Source organism: Theropithecus gelada, chromosome 2, assembly GCF_003255815.1.
Source record: "Theropithecus gelada isolate Dixy chromosome 2, Tgel_1.0, whole genome shotgun sequence".
Classification (NCBI taxonomy): Eukaryota; Metazoa; Chordata; class Mammalia; order Primates; family Cercopithecidae; genus Theropithecus; species Theropithecus gelada.
In genome coordinates, this window is record NC_037669.1 from 101,853,845 (window position 1) to 101,876,211 (window position 22,367).

The following is a 22,367-nucleotide window of genomic DNA, read 5'->3' on the forward strand; positions in this document are numbered from 1 at the left end:
TAGAAAGTACTAGTCTAGGAAAGAATGCTTTTCATACAGTGTAGCTATCTCCTATAATTTTGACTCTGGCCTTTCCAGTTAAAGAAAAACTCCTCTGAATAGTATTTAAGTAAAAATAATCAACAATCAAAACGCTAAACTATATAAAAAGCTTGGCTACTAAACAAATGCTTGTTTTTTAAAAAAGACACCCATGTATTGTATTTTGTACGATTGTATTTGACAAGTTTATGTGTACTACAATAATGGATATATATAGACACGAAACAATTTGTTCTAGGCAGGCACAGCCTTGGGGAGAGGAGTGTCTCTGATATCTTGCTTACTGCCTCTTGAACCATGACAAAATAAACATTTAAGTTATGAGCTCCACCCAGAAGTTTCTAAAACAGAGTATCTTAGTACCACATAGGAAAGAAGAAATCTCAGATTTTATTTATTTTCTGACACCTCCAGAATGGTTTGTCACAGAGAACATTAGCAAATCCTAACACTACCTACTGCACTATCGTGAGGTGAGACCTTCTTAAACTACAAAAGTTATGACAACAAATGAAACATACTCAAGACTGTTATTCAAAGAAGTGTAAAATGGAGAACAGTGAAGTCACTGATTCCAAGGTGATTTCATCCAGCCAAGAAAAACTTAGTATCAGATCCCAAAGTTCACAGTAAAGTGTCATATACGTAAACTTTTTAGAATCACTTTATAAAGAATACAGGAAAATTATCATTAGTAAATTTCTAAGTGTCATTACCATTGGAATCACTTCCTTCTACGGCTAGTTATTTTTGGCTGGTGCTCACTGTCACATAGAAGCAATTTGTAGGAATTTCCAAAGGCCTAAAAAGATATCTTCCTTGAGAAAAGATGTAAATTTACTGCTGTAAGGTGTCTAGCAACATTACCAGTGGAGAATCATATTAAACCATGCTCAGGGATTAAGGTTCCCTGATCTCCTCTTGATGCACAGATTTGGGCTATAAGTCTGCATGATAGCCAGTTTTTGACCTTACCTTCTCTGGAACAAAGCTTTTATCTTTCCTTTGACCTTTCTCTGTTCAATGCCAAGACAACCTTCCATGTAGTCCCCAAGAGTGGGCAGGGAAGTTAGTTCTAGTTCACTCTTGCCTGAGGATGTAGCCCTTTGGAGTTCCAAGGTAACACAGGAAGGGTCTCCTACACTGCAGGACCTACAGGACAACCTACCTTGGGTGAGCCTTAGGTCTTTCCTTCAATCCTCCTCACCCCATAATGCTGTGAATTCAAAGGCAAATGTGGTTTCGGTTTGCCAAGACTGCGCTTACCTCTTTGGATTCTGGCTTTCTCCCATAAACACTAGCCTGGCAATTCTCCACTATGCTGCTGGCTCTTCATTTTTTGTAAGTGATTTTTTAAAAGATATGCTTTTAGTTGGGCATAGTGGCACATACCTGTAATCCCAGCTACTCAGGAGGCTGAGACAGGAGGGTCACTTGAACCCAGAAATTGAAGACTAGCCTAGGCAACATAGCAAAACCCCATCTCAAAAAAAAAGTAAAAAAATATAAATATGTATATACACTTTTTATATACTAACATTTTTGGTTTTCAGCAGGAAGATTCCATCTGAATAACTCAGTCCATCATTACTGAAAATAGAAGTCCTTTTACATTAAAATCAAGTAAAACACAGGTACATTGCTCCCTATTTTCAAACATTAATTGGCTCTATTTTATTGCCTCAAAAATACACAGCTCACAAGATTTATTATACAATATAAAATGCCCAGGTTTTCTTATATGCTGGATAAAGTTTTCACTTACATCAGTTTCTCTCTAACAGCAAGTACATTCCAAGCCTCCTGTTATTCTGCTGGTTGCTATGCACTCTAGAATGGCACACACTTGCTTTAATATCACCATTTTAATATGCACAGCCATAGCACACATTTTAAAGCAAAGGAGAATATGTGGAACACACAGCAAATTAAAAAGCAAATAACAAAAGGGAACAAAACAACTGTGACAAAAGGTAATCTCCTTAATAAATAAAAGAACTTCTAAAAATAAATTCAAAAGAGAATGCCCCAACTGAAATGGGTAAAGAATAACTTACCAAAAAAGACTAATTCACAGCATGTTAACTCTCACTAATAACCAATAAACACGAGTAAAATCAGCATTAAATTGGTAAAGCTGAGTAATGCTCACCATGGGTGAGGGTTGAGGGAGAGAACAAACAATGATGGTAGGAGTGTAAACTTGAAGAATCTACCTAGAAGCCAATTTGACATTAATTATCAAGATCTGGTAATTCTACAGGACCCTATCAAGACATAAGGACACGTGAATAAAGTGACACACCTGCCTATTTCTCCATCCTCATTTCACATCACCTTCTCCTTCATTCACCTACTGGCACTCTTTTAGTTCCCTAAAAGAACAAAACCCCTCTCCATATTAGGGGCCTCCAAAGATGCAAGTGTTCCTTTCTTTCTAGAATGCTCTTCTCCACATCCCATGGCACATTCAACCCCCTGCCTAAGTAATTTCCATTCACTCTTCAGTCCACTTTTTCAGAGAAGCCTTACTAATCAAAATCAGGTTCTCCTGTTATAATCTCTCATCACACTTTTTTTTTTTCGGAGACACGGTCTCCCTCTGTTGCCTAGGCTGGAGTGTGATGCTACACTCTTGGCTCACTGCAATCCCCACCTCCTGGGCTCAAGAGATCCTCCCATCTCAGTCCCCCAAGTAGCTGGGACCACAGAGGTGCACCACCATGCCCAGCTAATTTTTGTATTTTTTGTACAAACGGGGTTTTGCCATGTTAGCCAGGCTCATCTCAAACTCCTGAGCTCAAACGACTCAGCCTCCCAAAGTACTGGGATTACAGGTGTGAGCCACCACGCCCAGCCTCTCATCAAACTTTTTACTGTTCCTTAATTATACTACACTAACTTGCAATCACTTCCTTTGGAAAAATTATTATAATTATACATTCATAATTATTTGTTTGATAGGTCAACCTACTCTCCCAACTCAAAGTGTCATGGGGGTAGAGATCCTCTACTCAGGTCACACATAGGTCCCCAAGTGTTATCACAGTGCCAGACACATAAATATTTGTTAAGGTAAAACTGAATGGTGCTCATTGCTGTAATATTTATGACAGAGCCTCCCAACTAGTGTGTCAAGATATGGATATTTTCCGCCCTGAAACAGCTGGAAAGGGTCTGGCTTTCTGGCTGCCAGGCAGGGTTGATTTAACCAGTAAGCTATAAAAATATAATTTTCTACATGTGCTATGATATGAAAAAGGTTGAGAATATTAATAATCATCTCTGTTTTAAATTTGGAGACATCTTTCATAAATACTGTCACTTCAATTTTTTTGTCCAACCACCTACCCATTATCTTGCTTTTGGAAATATGTTCAAGAACCCATCTAGGTACCCGCTTTGCCTGATCATAAGACAAAGCGTGATTAGTGTAACACCTTGTCTCTGTTCCAGTTAAAGGGAATCCAAATTGTTCCAAGACAGCCTTTTCCGCAGATCCTAAAAATGAAAACAAAACAAAACAAAACAAAACAAAAACACAAACACACAATTAGTGGCTCTTAAGAACGAAAGATTATAAGGAAAAGGAGAGCGGTGTGATTTACAAAGGACTGGCTCAAAAGTCTAATCAACGAGAAAATCTCATTTTTGCAATTATGAGATGAAGAAAATAGTAGACAAAGTACGGATTTGCCTATAATCAATGAATAAACTGCAGCTACTGCGTTAACTTTTGAATAAAGACTTGATCTTATTAGTCTTTCACATCAAATTTCCAAATCATCTCTGAAGCACTGATATGTGTGCTGTTGCAAGATGACAGTAAAACTAGTACTGTTTTTCCGAGTGGGAGAAACCAAGCACACAATCAATAGTGAGTCGGTTTCGAGATAATCCTCCCCTGATGCCTTCTCAAATCCTCAACCCACCAAGGGGGTAGTTCTCTTGCTAGATGCCAAGTATCCAAAGGAGCAAGTTAAATTGGCACATCCACAAAGTGTAAGAAATGAGCACGTCTTAATTTTTTTTTTTTTTGGTCAAATGTAAGGTACTCATTGCAACATGAGTTTTTGTACACTTTGGAGAGATAGCAGGTATTCTTCAACTGAACAATGACGAAAGAAGGGCAGTTAACTAATCTACTAAAACTATGTATTAATTTATTCCTTCATTTATACTTACTGAATGCCAATTATGTACCAGGTACTGTGCTGGTTAGATGATGGAGACCAAAACAGACATACGGAGCTAATCATCTTAGTGGAGGACACAGACTTTTATTAAAACATAGATATCGCGATGAGTAATTTGGGGGAAGAAAGTCGGGCGGGGGGTGGCTCTGTGAAGAAAACTAAGATGCCCGGGGTAAGGAAGGACATGAGGGAAGCCGGCCAGACGCGAGGTGGGGAGGGGAGGGGTGGCCGAGCCGGGAGAAAAAAGGTCAGAAACCAAGGGCCGGGTTCGGGGCCCAGCAAACGGTGAAGGCTGTCCGTCAAGCACTGCCATTCACATTCCAGGTAGGAGTCGGAGCCCGAAACCTGGGCCAGGGAAGGGAGGACGGGCCCACAGACTTACCATCCGGCTGCTTCCCTGTCAACGCTCCCTCAGCGCCCTGACTCCGGAAGAACTGCAGGGCCGCGAGCCCAGCTCCCGCAGCGCCCACTACAACCCCGGCCACGAAGCCACTCAGAAAACCCCGGGAGCCCCGGAGGCGGGAAGCGATACTCTTCGTAGCCATCTTGCCCGAGGTACCGGCCTTTTATCACGGCGCATGCGCACGCAGGCCGGCCCCCGTCCCGCCGCCCGCCAAACTGAGGGCCTCGTACGCCCCCTGGTGACAAACCTGGATGCCCTGGCGCATTCCCGCTTCATCCCTGGTCCACTGGGCGGGGCGATGGATGGGGAATACGATGTCTAGACGGTTTAGTGGTGTGCTATGTATAGTCTTGAGAAGAAAATGCCTTTAGTCCCATTTAATAGCTGAGTAAACACTTGCATATGGTTACACTAAGGTCTCCAGAGCCGATATTCCAACTCAGGTCTATTTATTTATTTATTTAGCGACAGGGTCTCTGTTACCCAGGCTGCAGTACAGTGGAATGATCATAGCTCATTGCGATCTCGAACTCCTGGGCTCAAGCGATCCTCCTGCCTCAGCCTCCTGAGTAGCTGGGACTACAGGCACGTGCCACACTGCCTGGCTAATTTTTTTTTGGCAGGAGTGGGGGAGTAGAGAAGGGGATCTCCTTATGCTGCCCAGGCTGGTATCCAACTTCTGGCCTCAAGCAATCTTCCTGCCTCGGCCTCCCAAAGTGCTGTAAGTCCAGGTGTGAGTCACTGTCCCCAACCTTCTCTTTTAATTTGGAATAATAATACTTAGACCATAGCGTTCTTGTGACGATTAAAGGAGAAGACACATGTAAAATGTTTAGGGAAGTACCAGAAGCATGTCGTTAAGTGCTCTGTAAATGTTAGAAATGTTTGTCATCTCTACTCTTTGTCTTGATAGAATATAAAATCCAGATTGCTGAATGCCTGCTGGCAAAGAAAGGATAGATAGATTTCATGGACTACCACTCACAAATAAATGAGTTCATTTTGCAGCACAATCTCCAGCATTCCGTGTGGACTTAGTTCTTAGTAGAACTTTCAAGTTTCCTATTTCTTAGAAAACTGGTAGGAATAACTTTCATCTGATCCCACTGATGATTCACTGACCAGGAGGCCACTTCTAACAACCTACTGAAGTATGCACATTATTTTGACAGCCTCAAATGGGAGGTTACCCCCTTGCTAGGAATACCTGTTGTGAAGGACCCTGACTGGTTAAGCTACATCAACCAGAGTCCTTCCTAGGGATTTTGGATCTAGTACTCTCTCTGGGTAGCAAAGCTGTGATGTGAAACTCTGGCACTGGGCCAGGCACAGTGGCTCATGCCTGTAATCCCAGCATTTTGAGGGGCCGAGACTGGAGGATCACCTGAGGTCAGGAATTTGAGACCAGCCTGGCCAACATGGTGAAACCCCATCTCTACTAACAATACAAATATTAGCCGGGCGTGGTGGTGCGTGCCTGTAATCCCAGCTACTCGAAAGGCTGAGACAGAATTGCTTGAACCCAGGAGAGGGAGGTTGCAGTGAGCTGAGATCGTGCCACTGCACTCCAATCTGGGCAATAGAGCGAGACTGTTTCAAAAAAAAAAACAAAAAACAAACAAAAAATACAAACCTCTGGCACTGTCTACAGCCTTGTTTCCTGCTAAGAAGTCAAAGGAGCAGATGCATCTGGTCTTGCTCTGAGCAATAATGGAAGAAATACCAGGACACAGGTGGAGAAGGCCTGCAATGCTGTGACCCCAACTCCCAAGGCTCCTGAAGCCCACATACATCCTGCCTTTCTGAAGGCTTGGCTAGTCATTTCCCCCAGAATCCTTTCAGTGAAACCCCCTTTTTTGTCTAATGGTTTCTGTCACCTGCAATCAAGGATCCTGACAAATACAACCAGACAACACTGGTATCTGTAGACTTCAAGGCTACTTCAGCAGCTTTCCCCAGAATTTACTAAATACACAATCACTGAGGTACTGTATTTCTTAAGGCTCTTTTAAGTGCCAGACACTGCTAAATACTAGAGAAATAAATAGTAGATGGCTTTTCCTAATCCAGATCCTCTACCTCTAAACAACAGTGTAACCCCACATTTGGTCCCAAGAGGTCAAGAACTGGAAGGGCTGCCTGCCTCTGGGTAGGAAAACTCCCTCTGGGCCTGTATGCCCACCTCTAAAATTGGCATTGGGCCAGCGATTTGTAAACTTTAAACAAGGTTCCTAGGTGTTCCATAGGGATGCCTGAGACTTAAAGGATGAGAGGGTAAGTGAAATGGTCCCTTGGCCCTCTTCTACTTGCTCATTCAGACAAGCCTGGTTAATATAAACCAACTTCTGTGTCAAATTTCTTTTGGTGAAAGAAGTCCTTTGCTAAAGGGAAAGTTTGACCAGATGACTCCTAAGGTCCAACCTTTCAGCTTTTCCAGCTCCAAGATCCTGTGTCAAAAATGTCAGCCCTTTGCCCTCCTTCCTTCATTAGGGGCACTCACTAATAAAAGGTGAACTTTCTAAATGTGGAAGAGCAAAAACAGCCAAATATTGGGCAACTGGTCCCTGAATAAAGGGTCCTTTCATCAAAAACTTTCTCCAAAAGTATCAACAGTTGCTTAATTCTCATAATAAAGGGTGAATTAAAAGGGTGTTTCTCCACTTAGGCAAGTAAGAGTCATGGACCAAAACAACTTGTTAGTGCAGAAAGCAGTGAGATGATTTCTGGGGCCTTCCTGTTAAGTATTAAAGACTATCATTATTTTATTGTTGGGGAACCATGAGTTCCTTTAGTGAGATTAAGTCCAGATCTCTGAAACCGGAGACCTGCTTTGCTAATTCCAGGTTGGGGATAAGGACCCATAATTGTATTTTTTAAATCGCTCAGCAAATGACTCCAGTACTCAGCAACGTTTGGGAATGGCAGTTTGTCATCTGCAGTAGTCCTGAATACAACTATTTTCAAGGCTTCTCTGCTCCACTTACAACAGTATTGCTCAGGGTTGTCTGCAAAGTACAGGACTGGTGGCAGAGGATGGGGGAACAGGGGAGTGTCTTGGACATTTGGAAAATATGCTACCCTGCAGAAACTTACCCAAAATCCCAGAACAGTTCGTTCAGGAGAACGGTCCCCATTCATAGTGTCTGTCCCCAACTAGACCCTGGACTTCCGAATGGCAGAAATGGAGACCTGTGCTTAGCTCCAGCCCCACAGGACCATGGCAGACTAGGCATTCAGCCATTAACATCTGTTAGTATTACACATACCAAACAGGAACTGACTTGAGTCAGCCCTCTAAGCAAGGGAACGCCATTTTACTTCTAATCCTCATGAAAGGAAACTCCAATCCCCTGCCACGTAATTAAGAGAGACAAGATTGTTTTATTATTATTTTATTTTCATATACAAAAAGATAAAACTTGAAATAGTTCTAGATTTTTCCTCCTATTGTTGGGGTGTAACTGCTTCTTCACACAGGGGGAAAAAACTACATTCACATCGGTTTATTTGAGGACCCAGTGCAGAGTTCAAGCAGCAAAACCCCAACTTAGCAGATCTAATTTCAAACTTGACACTCATTTCTAAAATTACCACAGTAAAAAGGAACAAAGATCCACTGCAAATGAATGAACTATGATACAATGTTCTTTCCAAAATGTTTTCATTTTGCAACTGTAATTACATGGATGTCTGCTTTAGGCCATTTTAGGGGTGGGTGGGTGTGTGTGTGTGTGTGTGTGTGTGTAATATATATATATAAATCAGCACACTTTTCAAATCCAGACAGGGTAACAGCAACAAGCTTAACTCTGTATATATATATATATATTTTTAAAACATGATACTTTAGTATAACTTTTGTTAATTCAGTAGTACAAGCTATTTCTGTTCTACAAAATTTTTATTTTATAGCTACAAGGGTGAAAAGTGACCTACTACATTTACATCTCACATATCCTGGCATACAAACAGTACTTATTGAATTTGAGCCAAAAACTAGAAGTCTTTAGTTTTAGCACTTGAAAGAGCTTCCTTGCTTCTATAGCCTTAAATCATATACTGTCACATTTCCAGAATTTGCAATTACTCATCATTTTAAACTGTGAGAAACAGGTGAACCCAAACTTTTAATTACAATTTTTATATACAAGTTAGGTAACACAGCTCAATAAGACTTAGCTATCCATCCTAAGCCCAACACACACATTCTCCACTAAGTTAGACAAGTCTTAGGGTTTTCCTTCTTTCCCTTACAAATAATGTACAAATTTAGAAGTAGCTGGTAAAACTGACATATATATATAAGATGGCAAATAAAAGGTGACATTTTCTGTTGGTTCCAAAACTGTTCCTGCAAATTTTGTTCTTTGCTGTGTTCTTTAACCGTATGTGTTACATGCAGAAAGCTCTTTTCATAAGAATTGACATCAAACTTGATGTAAGTTAAATTTACAGTACTGTATAAAGTTATTCAGATTCAAGGACAAATGTGGAAAAATATTAACAGGTGAAAAACTTGGCCTTTGACACTACCAATTAAGATCATGTCAAGTTCATAAGCAGATTTTTGTACAGTTGAAAAATGGCATTGTTGTGGATTTGTGGTTTGGAACTGAAATCTAGAAATATATTTCTACTCTGCGGTAACCCTCTCCCTCAATTCTGAAGTACCACTCAACTTTCTCTGCATTTTTACAGAATTATAGAAAAAAAAAAGAGGAAAAAAAAAAAAGCCGCTGGCATTTTAACAATTCCTTTCCTCACTGGCAGTCTTAACATTTTCAGATGAGGTCTCCTAAAGAATCTCTAATAATCACTTGCTCCCAGTCGGCCTTTCATGATGACTTGGACACTTTTCCAATTAAAACTCAGATGTTGCCTAATCTTTCCTACTCTCATCTCTGTCATTGTTGGTAAAATTTGGGCGACTGCATTTTTCCCTTATGGAGAAATTATTTGGCTAAACACACACTTAACTTGTGGCAGTGCTCTGAGAAAACCCCACTCGGGCTAAAGCACTTGCAGGGACTGAAGTCAACAGTCCACTGAATGGGGCAGAGACCAAACACTTAAGATGACTGACTTAGGACCTTCACTGGGAACACACTGACCTTGTGTCCCATGGTCTGCGGAACAGCAGCTCTGCAGGACAGCAGGACAGCCCAGGAAGGTAGACCATGCTCATATGGCTGAGTTACCACTTTTAATCTTGGTCTGCCATCTACGCCCCAGAGACAAAAATTCAGATGTGGTGACTGCTGGTTAATTAAACTTTTTGAACTGGTAAAAAAGGCTCTTTAAAAAATATATATATTTATTTAAAATACATCAAAATGACAAACAGCCATATCCCACAAGGCCTAATTTCACAGCAACATATGCTACAGACATCTTCCCAAAATGCACTATGGTGGATAGTGGGTTTTTTATCCTGCCATTTAAAGGAATGTTCTACATTTGAGCATTAGCGACTGGAAATGTGTTACAAAGAGCTTATCTTTGGAACTAATTTGCGTGCAAGACCAGCCAATTAAATCGCTTTGCCTATTCAGATACACGAGAATACTGAAAATGGCAGAATTCAAAGAGGAACACAGGAAGCACCATTCAGATGACACTCTAGACCCATCCCACCACAGTGCCAGGACGAGCTTGCCAGAAGCCCTTTCTTCAGTCCTTGGGAAGAGTTTTGCTTTAAAACAAGTGCCCACACTCAGCAGGGTTCCTGCATGTGTACGTTAAAAGTCTGCAGTATCAAGAGGACCCAGATGGTGACACTGTTCAACATGAGGTCTGAGGTAACTGGTTCTTAAAATATCTGGATCACAAAAGTGCATCCAGAAATTAGAGCTGGGAAAAAGGAAAAAGGTAGAGGTGGGGGACTAGAAAAGACAAGTAGAAAAAAGCTTACAGCAGTTGCTTTTAGGGGGAAGAGAGTGACAAAAACAAAGGCACAACAGAATTACATTCCAAGACACGTGGCTGCAGAGCAGAGAAATGTTCTTTTTATGGGGAACAGATGGGGTTGGTTTCTGGAGTGCTACTAGATCTGCTGGAACTAAATTTATTCCAAGTATAAAAAGGGTAAAGTGTAAACCTATACGCTTAACCAGAATGAATAATAAGCACAGCTGGTTTAAAATGACACATTAGGGATTCTCTTGATAAAACTATCCAGTCCAGTGCACCTCTGTCTGGAAGCAGCAGCTTGAAGCCAGCGGGCAAGGTCTGGGGGACAGGTCTTTAGCTGGGCCTCAGGACTGGCCATTATGCATACCAGAAATTAATTATTCATTATAGATCGCCATCAAAAGTCCCACACAAATAACCATCCACTCTCTGCCTAAAAATAAACAGGCTAAAATGAAGACCACTTTCCATATTGTGGCAGTGATGCTAAGCTTCCTAAAAAAAGCAGGAAAACTCTGGAGCTATTTGAAAGATGCTCTGCTGTTACTGGGGTTCCGAGCTTCCTCACTGGGCTCCTGGCTGACTCCACAGATTGAAGCAGCGAGCCAACCCAACCATTCTCACCTCCAAAAGAGCCCTGACCAGAGAGGACAAAATGTGCCTGGCAGCTCTCCATTTAATTGGATCACTGCATCCACATGCCACGCTCCCCACTTTTCTGAACAATTACTTAACTGGGTAATTCTGTCTCCCAACCTGGATAATGTGATCTTAGGTAATTCAGTTTGGTGGATTACTCAAACCACCAGATTCTCATTTCAAAGTTTTTGTACCTGAATCTTATTCGAGTCCCATCCCACCCCAATCTGCACCCCTATACAATTTCTGTTCCCCCAAACACTCTCACATGACTATGTCCTATAGCAAAAGCTTACAAACCAATTTTTGACCTCAGAACCCTTTGTTCAACAGAAATCTCAGGAGGAAGCACCAATGTAAAACACACTGCAGGCCCTCTCTCCTCCCAGTCTACAAGAAGCTGAGCTGAAGTATCACTGTCCTACACAAATACAAGTGGAGTTTTGGCCAAAAAAGACCCGCAAATTGACTCCAGTCTGCCAGTGTATCACAAGAATCCATACAAGCGCTAAGTAAAAGTTCCACACCACTCATGCTCCAGTGTACGTTTCTCTTGAAAGGTAAAGCTCATTAGCTCTGATTACAAAATCATTCAAATTCACTAACTTTATAAAAATAATCTGTGGTATAAAACAATCTCCACACTGTGTAGAAGAAATCTGTCAAGTGATATAACTAAATATATATGTAGAACTATCGATTTTTTTAAAGTAAAGTTTCAAGTGTTGTGTATCTATTATACAACCTATTCTTTTATTTACAATGCTAACATTCTGACGCAAACGTGATTAGGACAGTCAGGGAATGAGCCCACACCCAACCAACAGAGAAGTTCCCAGGACTCAAGACAGAACTCATGCATTTGCAAGAAGACCCATCCTCACCTACCTGAAAAACTTGCGGGTCATATTTTTCGTAACTGTGAGCTCAAAAATGTAAACTTTGCAAGTGAATGTAATACTCTTCTGTAGATGTCCAGCATAGCCCAGGTTTATATAACCCATTACGTGCACACACAGAGTGGTGTGTACATTGCTTTAGTGTCCTGTGGTTGGTTTACAGTAGTTCTCAGAATTACCTAGGCCCTAGACAATCCAAACACTGCCCTAGAGAAATAAAGGCAATGCAGGGCCCATCACCACACATTGGCATTTAGAGAATATGTGTTTCAATTACTGAGAAAAAATCACTTCAGTTATCTCTATGAGCTGCCATAGGAGCAAATAAAGTATCACTGGTTTTGGCACTACAGGGGATACGGGAAGTACCACAATAAAAAAAGTCTTGTTTCATTCATACCTGGAAGATACCGTCATGAAAATGTAAAAACTTGGTAATAATTTAAATAATGATAAATTCTTTAAATTCAAATTCTTGTTCGAACCAAAGTTTACAGTGGACCCAAAATAAACATAAAACATTCAAAGTGTCCCACTAGATAATTTGGACTTTTGTTTGTTGGCAGGCCTTTTGGAGCCACCAACTGTTTTAAAAAATGTTATTGGGTCAACTGAATTAATTTCCAAAGGGGTGTTTTTTCTACAAAACTAAATCATTATTTCAAAAATCTTTTCCAACCTTCTAAAGGTTTGGGATACATTCTTAGGTAGACTGCTGGTTACAAATCAACTACCTGGAATCTTACTTAAAGAATTACGCGTATAACCCTGAATTCATTAAACATTTACAAAACTAAACTGAGAAGATGTATATACAGTTCATCAACTGAATTACTGGGCCTGTTTATCTAAAACATTATCTAAAACATTACTGTCAATTGAGATTTAAACTAATCATTACTAGATTGAACATGTTAGCTGCTGAGTATTTCATTAGTTTAGAATTTGCAAACAGCCATTAACTAAAAGAATTCATGTCACCCCAGTGAAAAGGAGAAAAAGACACCTTGTCCCCTTCTCATTCTGGCTGTTTGCCCAGGATGCAGGGTAGATAACTAGATTCACGGAGCTTCTTAAAAAAGTATGGTCTGATGCCCCTGAAATGGGAATCAGACCTGGCCATCTCTCCAAAGGTGTGCCATCAAAAACTCAACAGGCTAAAATAACTGAGACTGAAAATCAAACTGAGTTAACTCCTGGAAACTGCTTTCCAATTAGTTTATTTTTCTAGTGAAATCAAGTTCTCGAGAATAATAACTAGCTGTCCAACTTCTAGTACCAATTCTAAAAACTTTAAAACTTACATACTTATGCTTATTAGATTATTTTAAAAACCAGCAAGTCTTTGTGTTACCAATAGGTGCTGGAAACTTTATACTACATACTAAAAAAGGCAAAATTCTAGTTTCAAGAGGGCCATCCAATACTCCCACTTTAATGGAACAGCCACCTCCCCACCCTCATGGCTCAGAGCACAGGGGCCAAGTGACAGGCTTTCTGAGTCACACACAACACACGAAGGACATTCAATACATAGCTGGGCCTCCTTCCACCAGGGAAAAACCCCCCACACAGCCAGAGCTCGCAGGGCATAGTAGCAGGATGGAGGAAACGAGAATATGGCCAACTAAAGAGAAAGGTGACAGAGCCCAACTACAGGACGAAGTGCTTTGCTGTCTAAGTCATGTCAAGAGGGTCAGCCTAGCCTCTTAGGGCAATCGAAGAACTATCTCTGTGGCCTGGAGAAGAGAGACCCTTCCCTTTGCTAAGAATATGTGAGCAAGAGTCTCTATCCTCCTGAAGATGTTCAAGGCTGGAAAACAACCTCTTTGTTCTGCAGAAACACCCCCAAGTCCAGACAGGATGTATTCAGAGTCAGAATCAGCCGGCATGTGTGGATATGCCCTCCCGCCTCCCCAGGCAGGACTGGTCCCACAGGCTTCTCTCCAGAGCAGACAGGACAACAAGGCCATGCTGGACACAAAGCCTAATAATGCTCACCATCTTCCCTCACAGGCCGGTGTCACTTTCTCCTAAGAATAGCCCATTTGCAGCCCTTGCCCACAAGCAACTCATGCAAGGAACTCCTGTTGAGGACCAATGGTCCCAGGAGAAAATCCAGCTTATGCCAGGCCAGGATGTTCTGATGACTATGTCTACGGCCTTCCCCAGTGCCCCATCACTGAGGGCCCTCTGCATGACACTGTAACGCAATGGCCTCTGTCCTCACTTGCTTCCTCCTTCTGCTCATTACTGGATTTCTCCAGCTAGGGATGACTTCTCAGTTATCACAGATGCTTTCAAAGAAGATTGTTCCCCAAGGCCCATCCCTACAGCCAGGAGCCTGCTTGGATGACAGCACACTAGAAACGAAGCAGCAAGGATCCTTGGCTACTCTCTGCTAACTTGGTCCCCTCCCACCCTGCATGGAACAGCCCCTCCCATTGACAGGGAAAACGATGCCAGGCCTCATTTTCCCCAGTCTGTCAAAGAGCCTGAGGTCAAAAACAAAAAGAAAGCAATTATCTGAGCCCCCGAAAAGTGCATGTTGCATGAAGTTATTATAGAAAACAGCACAGGCAGAGGCTGTATGACCCAGTAAATTCAAAGTAGGGCTCTAGATGGCTCACTCCTCAAAGAACACATGACAGCAAACAGACAAACATTTTACCTGGGGCAAAAGGCCCACCTGTGCTCCTAGACCCATGCCCTATAAGGAGATCCCCCACTTTTTTCTTGCCATCAGAACCAGATATACCACCTGATGGGTGAGCTTTACACCACAATATGAGGGGAAGAGCGGCCTGAAGCCCAAAGAACTGGCATGGACCACCCTCCTCCCCAGCCCCACCAAAAACGTACCATCTCCTGACACACCATCTGATGGCGAGGCCCCACAGGGACACTACAGTGGCTGAGCACACAGTGGGCCGAAGGGGGAGGCCACCCAGAGAAAAGGCAGGCAGGCCTGACCTGTCTGTACTGTGTCCTGACTGCAAAGTCCCACACCAGAACCATGGCTCAACCCTCCCTTGGCCAGGTCAAAACTTCTCACAAGAATCAAGCCAGCACACAAAAGAAAAACCACCCAGAGGAATTAAAACGAAACAAAGAGGCTGGGGTTTAGTGTTCAGGTAGTATCATGATCTAACTATTCCTGCAATAAATTTGCTACATTTGTTAGTGGTTTGTTTCTTCTGAGGATGAAAAGTAAAGATGCCTGACCTGCCTGAGGAGAAAGCTAAAAAAATTAGATATGGCACTTTTCAATAAATATTTTAAAGCTTCTTAAAGAAATAAATGGTAAAGAAAAGCAACTGCTGTAAGGCCTGTTTTGCCATTAAAAATTATTCCAAGGGAAGAAAAATACCACAGCACAAAATCAAACCATTTAAAAATAAAAATTAAAAAAAGACAACACAGCTTACCAAAACCCTGTTCCTGTAACCACTTGGCCAGCCCACATTTTGACCCATGAAGCAAAAACTGAGCTCTGAGAGGGAAGCAAACGGGCCTCCCATAGCACCCTGTGCCTCAACACCCAGAGGAAAAGACCCCCGGGCAGCAAGCCCCAGACACTGAACATAGCACGCCAGGTAGATGGCCAGGCGTGTGCAGTGCCCCCCCACACTGTGGACTCCAAGACCAGCAAGAGCGAAACCCTTCCCTCCCAGACACGCTACACTAGAAGACTGGCCTGAGTCATGGTGTGCTTCACAGAGGTGCCACAGATCTCTTCCAACGTTGCTGCTAATTTGCTGAAGAAGTTAAATCTCAAGTAAAATCACCCCATTCAGGTCTAAGGGCCATCCTTCTACGAAGTTTAAGTGGGGTTGTCATTCTGAACATCGACGGATCAAGTTACATGTTACATGTGAATTCCATGTGAAGCTCCAAACAACCCAAGAGGAGGCGGACTCTTCAGTTCTCACCCAGGTTAACCTCTCCCTACAGCCCCCGCCTTGCCTACCCTCATGATGAAGAGATGCACTGTTTTTAAATAAAATGATCTAAAGAAACAAGAAGGAAAAGCCTTCACAAACAAGACTGATGAATGCCCAGACTTGGCCCAGACAGCCAACCTACAGCTGATGACAATTATTTACAAGGGGGCGTTATCAAACAAAAATGGTAGCACTCCCTAGAAGATGCAAACTTTTTTCTTTTTCTCTATTTCTTTTAAACTTTCTTGTCATAAAAGCCAACTTACATTAAAATATACTTACTACAAGACAACACAACTAACAAAATATATAATAAACCTTACACAAGTAGAAAATTCTGAGGTATTTCTGGTTTGAGGTGATCTGTGGTCGTGAAGTTTTAATTCTTTTACTTTTCAAAATTTAAACCTTGGAAGCCACATAGCAAAGCATGTGTATATGTGGATGTGTGTGTTTTGTTTGAAAAAAAAATTTAGCATGTTTCATAAATTAAAAAGAATTCAAATGTTGAAACAGCAGCATTAGGAACATTCACTGACTAGAGCAAGGTTATGGCATAATAGAAAAACAGTTTTTTTAGAATATGTACCACTTTAAGGGGTCTGGAGAAAGTCTTGTCCACGAGCCACAGAAAGGGGACAGTATTGTTACCACCTGGGGCAGAACCAGAGCTGCAGGACTCTGGGTCCCCAGCGAGGCAGGCCTTGGCAGACTCCACCCAGGAAATCCTCTTGCCCTATCTGTGCAAGACAACCCCCTGTGGGCATTTCCCTGAACTGCTCCAAGAGGAAACAAAAGTATTTCAACTTTTCGTCCATTAAGGGTATTTACAGCATCGTGTCTTATGAAGAATGTATTCACTAACCTGTGATTCTACCCTCACCTAATTTTAAAATTAGGGAAGAAAAAATGTTTCACCCTATGCCCAAGGCCAAGTTAGTGAAAAGAAACTGGTCAGGGCCAGCAGGTAAGTCAGGGCTGTACCCAATCTCAGACTTTCTCCAAACCCCACTCTTGCTATTAATGCTCGGCCTCCACAAGGTCCTTCCCCTCGATTCCTGGTTACCTGAGAAGTAGCCTCCATAGTAAAGGATGCTGCTCCGAATGTGCCCAAGTCCAGTGTAGCTCTGTTCCAAATCCTACCCCCAGTACTGTCCTCCCCTTCCAACTCCAGTCCAAACCATTCTCATCCCAGTTTTTTTCTCGGTCAGGACAACACCCGTTAGATCCGTGAAAGATGTATCTGCTGTTTCTTAAGCTCACTAAAACAAAATAAAAGGGAGGGAGGGAGGGAGGGAGGGAGGGAAGGAGGGGAGAAGGGCAGAGGGCAGAGGAAACTCCTCTTCTGAGGAAGGTATGTTCTTATGTAACAGTCTTCAAAGGTTCCTCTAGGTAGAGTTTGCAGCATTAGGTTTCCTAAGACAGGAGATGGGTTTCTTTGTGTCACAGATTCTGAGACGACGAACAAAGAGAAAGCGGGAAAAATGAATCCCAAAGGACAGGAGGTGGCTGAGGCTCTTCAGCATGGCGCTGGTTCTGCATTCACAGCTCAGCACCTCAACGCCTGCTGACATGTCCGCTGTTTGTGATACAGTAGAGCAATATGCTGGTAAAAACTGATCCAATCCAAAAAATAATATTAATAATAATAATTATAATAATTATAATAATTATAATAAGTCAAGGTAAAATAGCAGCTGCATTTTATGTGTTTGTTGGTTTTATGGGATTTCCAAAACAAAACACAACTTTTTTTCCTTTTTTCTTCAGATCCACTGAGTCTGGACAGACACTCATGTCCTGGGCTTAGATGCTTGACTCTTTAGGGGGCAGGTCCACATTGGTGACAGAGGTCACCAGGGAAACGAGACAGTCCGAGGTAGTGCCGTTGACCGACCTCCGAATCAGGGACACCCGCTCCTCCACACAGCCCGCAGACAAGCGAGCCTCTGCATCATGGTCCCAGCACTCCTCAATGGTCACACAAAGCTGGGCCAGGCCCTGAGCAGCATAGGGGAGATGGGAAAGACACCTTTGTTAGGGCCCTTCAATGAGGAAAAGCTTTGGGGGACAGTAAACTTGATGTTCCCAAGGATCAGGCAGAGCCCACTAGCCCCAACCACAGCAGCAGGTCCACCAGCAGAGGCCTGGGGAAAACTTCAGGAATCAGCATGCCTGCCTTCATGGCAGTCATCTTTCTGAGCTTACTGGCCTCACTCCACAGCCCTAGGAAAGGTTCATTGAACCTCAATATACATAGGAGGGAGAAGGAGACACCCAGGCCCCTACTAGGGCAGACATGACTACTTGCCTTGAAGAACTGATATTCAAAAAAATCGTATTCAAAGCCCAAACCATACAAGGGCCCAAAATGTAGCAGTTCAGTCAAAGTGGGGATCAGAAGGACATCATCCTACCTTACTCCCCATAACCCCTGGAACACATTCCTGGAGTCCAGGGAACGTAGTAGACTTTCTCTTTGCTCATTCCCCCTTGATTTCAGCTTACCTGCTACACATGAAGGGTTTTCCCTTCTCCACCCCCTTGCAAAGTTGCCTGCACCAGGCCCCTTACCGGGTGTTTCAACCAGTGATCCTTAATGGTGGGCCTCATCTTCTTGTGTACCACCACCTCCTGCAGCTCCTCCAATGAAGGGTGCTGGCCAATCTCTTCCTCAAAGGGCAGCATGTACTCATCCACGGGTCCTAGGAGTAAGAGAGAACCTGGCAGGATCACTCCAAGGTCCCACTGCTCCCTATCCCTCAACCTAGGATGCCCAGGGCTGCCATCCTACTTACCGTCTGCAGCCTTGCAGCGAGACACAAGCTCCCACAGCACCAGCCCCATGGCATACATGTCAATGCGCAGGAAGGCATCTCTCTGGAAGTTGATGGCTCCCTCGAGCACCTCAGGAGCCATGTACCGTCTTGTGCCTACCTATGTGAGGACAGAGGAGGACAGGGTTTACAGTGACTGGCCATACACACACAGCTGGGACATGGGAGTTACAGCCTCTGTGCACCAGATGGGGGCAAGACAGAGCAATTCAGACAGGTTATCAATGATGGCAAACCTCGATTCACCACATTCACAGCAGTTACGAGAGGTCACGGCATCAATTATACTTGGATAATACTTTTAAAATACTATATCCTGGAGATAATAGTAATCTAAAATGGAATTGTTGCCAGATTAATACAAGGAACTACAGATGATGTGTATTTTACTGAGATTAAGACCAAAAACAAAGGGAGAGGGAGAACACTTAAAAATAATAACAGTGATTGTTTTAGGAATTATTTCCTAAGTTTAATTTTTAGTTAATTTTTCCAGGTTCTTTGTTTGGATCCTTAGTACATTTCTTTCTGTTTTATCTTAGGAATTAAAACTAAAAAAGTGAGAGCCAGACTACGAGGACTAGTGATCAAAACCCCAATGGGGAATCTCTACGTTTCCCAGCTGACTGTCAGCTACACTGCCTTCCTGGCCTTGGTTTCTCCACTGGTCAAATAAGAGCATTGTTCTGAGTTCTCAGACAGCTCTGAACACATGCAGTCACCCTCATCTGTGCACCTCGCCAGCTGAGCACGAAAAGGGCAAAGTAGCCGGGCGCGGTGGCTCAAGCCTGTAATCCCAGCACTTTGGGAGGCTGAGACGGGCGGATCACAAGGTCAGGAGATCGAGACCATCCTGGCTAACATGGTGAAACCCCGTCTCTACTAAAAAATACAAAAAACTAGCCGGGCGAGGTGGCGGGCGCCTGTGGTCCCAGCTACTCCGGAGGCTGAGGCAGGAGAATGGCGTAAACCTGGGAGGCGGAGCTTGCAGTGAGCTGAGATCCGGCCACCGCACTCCAGCCTGGGCGACAGAGCCAGACTCAGTCTCAAAAAAAAAAAAAAAAAAAAAAAAAAAGAAAAGGGCAAAGTATCTACCCTGGGCCTGCCCCTGTCTTCCTGCCCTGTGAGGCTTGTTACCTGTCCGTGGGTGTCCCCTGGAGGTTTCCCTGGCTCAAATCGAACAGCCAAGCCAAAGTCAGCCAGCACAGCTGTGAGGTCGCTCTTCAGCAATACATTCTTACTTTTAAAGTCCCTGTGGAAACAAGTGGGCAGAGATAAAGCTTAACATCATGATCCAACTCCCACTTTGGTTCCCAAGATACTAGAGTCTATGCCCTAGTCAGTCCCCAGACCAGGTCATCCCCTGCTACCTGGGGTGCAGAGGTAAAGCAGCACAGGCAGGCAGCTGCAGGAGCCCACATAGGTGTGAGAATCCCTCAGTGCACTTCAGATGGAAGGCTTCCCCCCCCTAGGACTGGCAAAGCAACACCTACCCTAACGGCTGGGCAGACCCTGTCCCAGTCCCCACACTATCACAAAGGCCAGCCCATATATTCTCAGAGGGGTTGTGGACAGGCACACTGGCCTGGGATGCAAGTTTTCTCAGAAGAATTTACAGCATTTGGAATGTGAATGAGAATAGGAATTTAATATTAGCTTTTCTAGGATCTTACAGATATCCCTTAGGGCCTCGAGCTCACCATGAAGGCCGGGCGGAGCAAGGGTGCTGTTGCATGCGCCCAGCTCCACCTCTAACTAAGCAAAGCTATTTGTGGTACTCAATTTCCCCAGTGCCTGTCTCACCCCTGTGAGGATTCCACTGAGTGGTAAGTACAAATGCTTAGGGCCACACCGGGAATACTTACTAGGTGTTCCTATTAAGTTGAGCCATATAGTGGAGACAACATTCAACCTTTTGACCTATAAGAATAGCACTTTCATACAGTCAACCTTCTATGTCATTACTGTTATTACCATCAGGGACCCTTCAGCTGTGAACACTGGAATTTGAGGATCATTCCCCTCCCTCACAGTCACAGAACCAGACTCAACTAGCTATAGGACCTTGGCTAAGTCATTCAACTTCTCTGTACTACTGTTCCTCATCTGCAAGACAGAGCTGAGAAATATAGTACTTGTCTCAATGGGCGGTAATGAAGGTTAAATGAATTGACACTTCTCAAGTGTTTAGAGCATTGCCTGCCATTTAGTAAGCAGGACAGTGATGAGCTCATTCAGAGTTTCTTAAAGTGTGGTTTGAGGACCCCAGAAAATCTCTAAGACTGTTCCAAGGGAATCTATAAAGTCAAAATTATTTTCATTTATTTGCTTTTTGAAGGCTCATTCTCTTAGGAGCATAACTCTATGCTCCTAAGAGCTACATGAGATGTGATGTCATCACTCTGACAGCAAATGGGATGTGTGGGTGTGCTCGAATACAGCAAATATCAATAGTCATAATCCATTTACACAAAAGTCCTTTTAAGAGTATAAAGGGGTCCTAGACAATCTGAGAACTACTGAGCCAACTCTCCAACCAAAGTAATGGAGTCAGCACTTCATGTGGCCATTAGAGGGCACCACAAACCAGCTTCGGAGGCCATGCCATCCCCAGGACACAGTGGGAAGGCCAGGTTTTGTGCCCAGCTGCCTCAGACACACAGCAAGCAGAATAAGTATGTTTAGGAAGTTGAGACATCTCCAGACACTGCTCTCACCCACCAACCCTTCCTACAGCTCCAAGTCAAGTGCAGGAAAGGCATGTGCTGACCCTAATACCTGTGGGCAATAGACGGCTTGTGGCCCTCGCCACGGCACCAGGGCACGTCCTCATGCAGGTATGAGAGGCCTCGCGACATCGTCTCTGCTACATGACACAGTTCGTTCCATGTGATGATGTTCCCCTTGAGGTAATCCGTGAGGGAGCCCTGAGAGAAGACAGCACAGAACTTGAGCGCAGATTCTGGGTACAGGACAGGACCCAGCCCAGCCCTGGCAGAGAAGTCTCAGTGGGCCAATGACTAGGCTGCCCTCCTGGGAGGCTACTACAATTGATATGGAAGATAGATGAGGCCAGGAGGCAGGGAGGGCTAGGGGGTGGGAATCATGCAGTCACTACTCTTATCACAAAAACTTATCCCAGGGTGAGAGGTTCCTATCATAGGGGCACCTATGTCCACTCCTATGGCAGGGGTAACCTCATCGTGGATAGTGCTACCGGGGCAGAGTACCTCATGGTGGACACCTCCACAGGGAAGGGGTCATCATATTATGGAGAGCCACCAAGGGGGCATTCTATCTCCTCTCAGAGTCCATTCTGATGGGTGTGGCTCACCTTGTCGTGGAAGGCCGTGATGAGCCACAGCTCTACTTCGAGGTTGGAGCCTCGCTTCTCGGCAGCAATGAACTGTAGCAGGTTCTCGTGCTTCATGCCAGGTGTGCTGAAGATCTCCCGTTCACTCTGCCACGACTGCTTGTCCTGAGGCCAGGGGTGAGGG

At 43.6% G+C, this 22,367-nt stretch overlaps 2 protein-coding genes across 3 annotated transcripts in view; both read right to left on the reverse strand.

The window, feature by feature from the left end:
* EXOG (exo/endonuclease G) overlaps positions 1-4,839 on the reverse strand; it is a 28,564-nt gene extending 23,725 nt beyond the window's left edge. The window contains exons 1-2 of one of the 2 annotated variants that reach the window (XM_025377747.1): positions 4,621-4,839; positions 3,394-3,543 (exon numbers count right to left, since the gene is read on the reverse strand). In XM_025377747.1, coding sequence (XP_025233532.1) covers positions 3,394-3,543; positions 4,621-4,783 — 313 coding nt within the window. In that variant the 5' untranslated portion in view covers positions 4,784-4,839. The remainder of the gene's footprint in view (positions 1-3,393; positions 3,544-4,620) is intronic. The other variant, XM_025377748.1, reaches the window with a different exon arrangement.
* A 12,892-nt stretch (positions 4,840-17,731) lies between these two features.
* ACVR2B (activin A receptor type 2B) overlaps positions 17,732-22,367 on the reverse strand; it is a 30,303-nt gene continuing 25,667 nt past the window's right edge. The window contains exons 6-11 of the mRNA XM_025376542.1: positions 22,205-22,348; positions 21,649-21,797; positions 20,008-20,122; positions 18,832-18,970; positions 18,608-18,738; positions 17,732-18,034 (exon numbers count right to left, since the gene is read on the reverse strand). Of these exons, the coding sequence (XP_025232327.1) occupies positions 17,840-18,034; positions 18,608-18,738; positions 18,832-18,970; positions 20,008-20,122; positions 21,649-21,797; positions 22,205-22,348 (873 nt within the window). The 3' untranslated portion in view covers positions 17,732-17,839. The remainder of the gene's footprint in view (positions 18,035-18,607; positions 18,739-18,831; positions 18,971-20,007; positions 20,123-21,648; positions 21,798-22,204; positions 22,349-22,367) is intronic.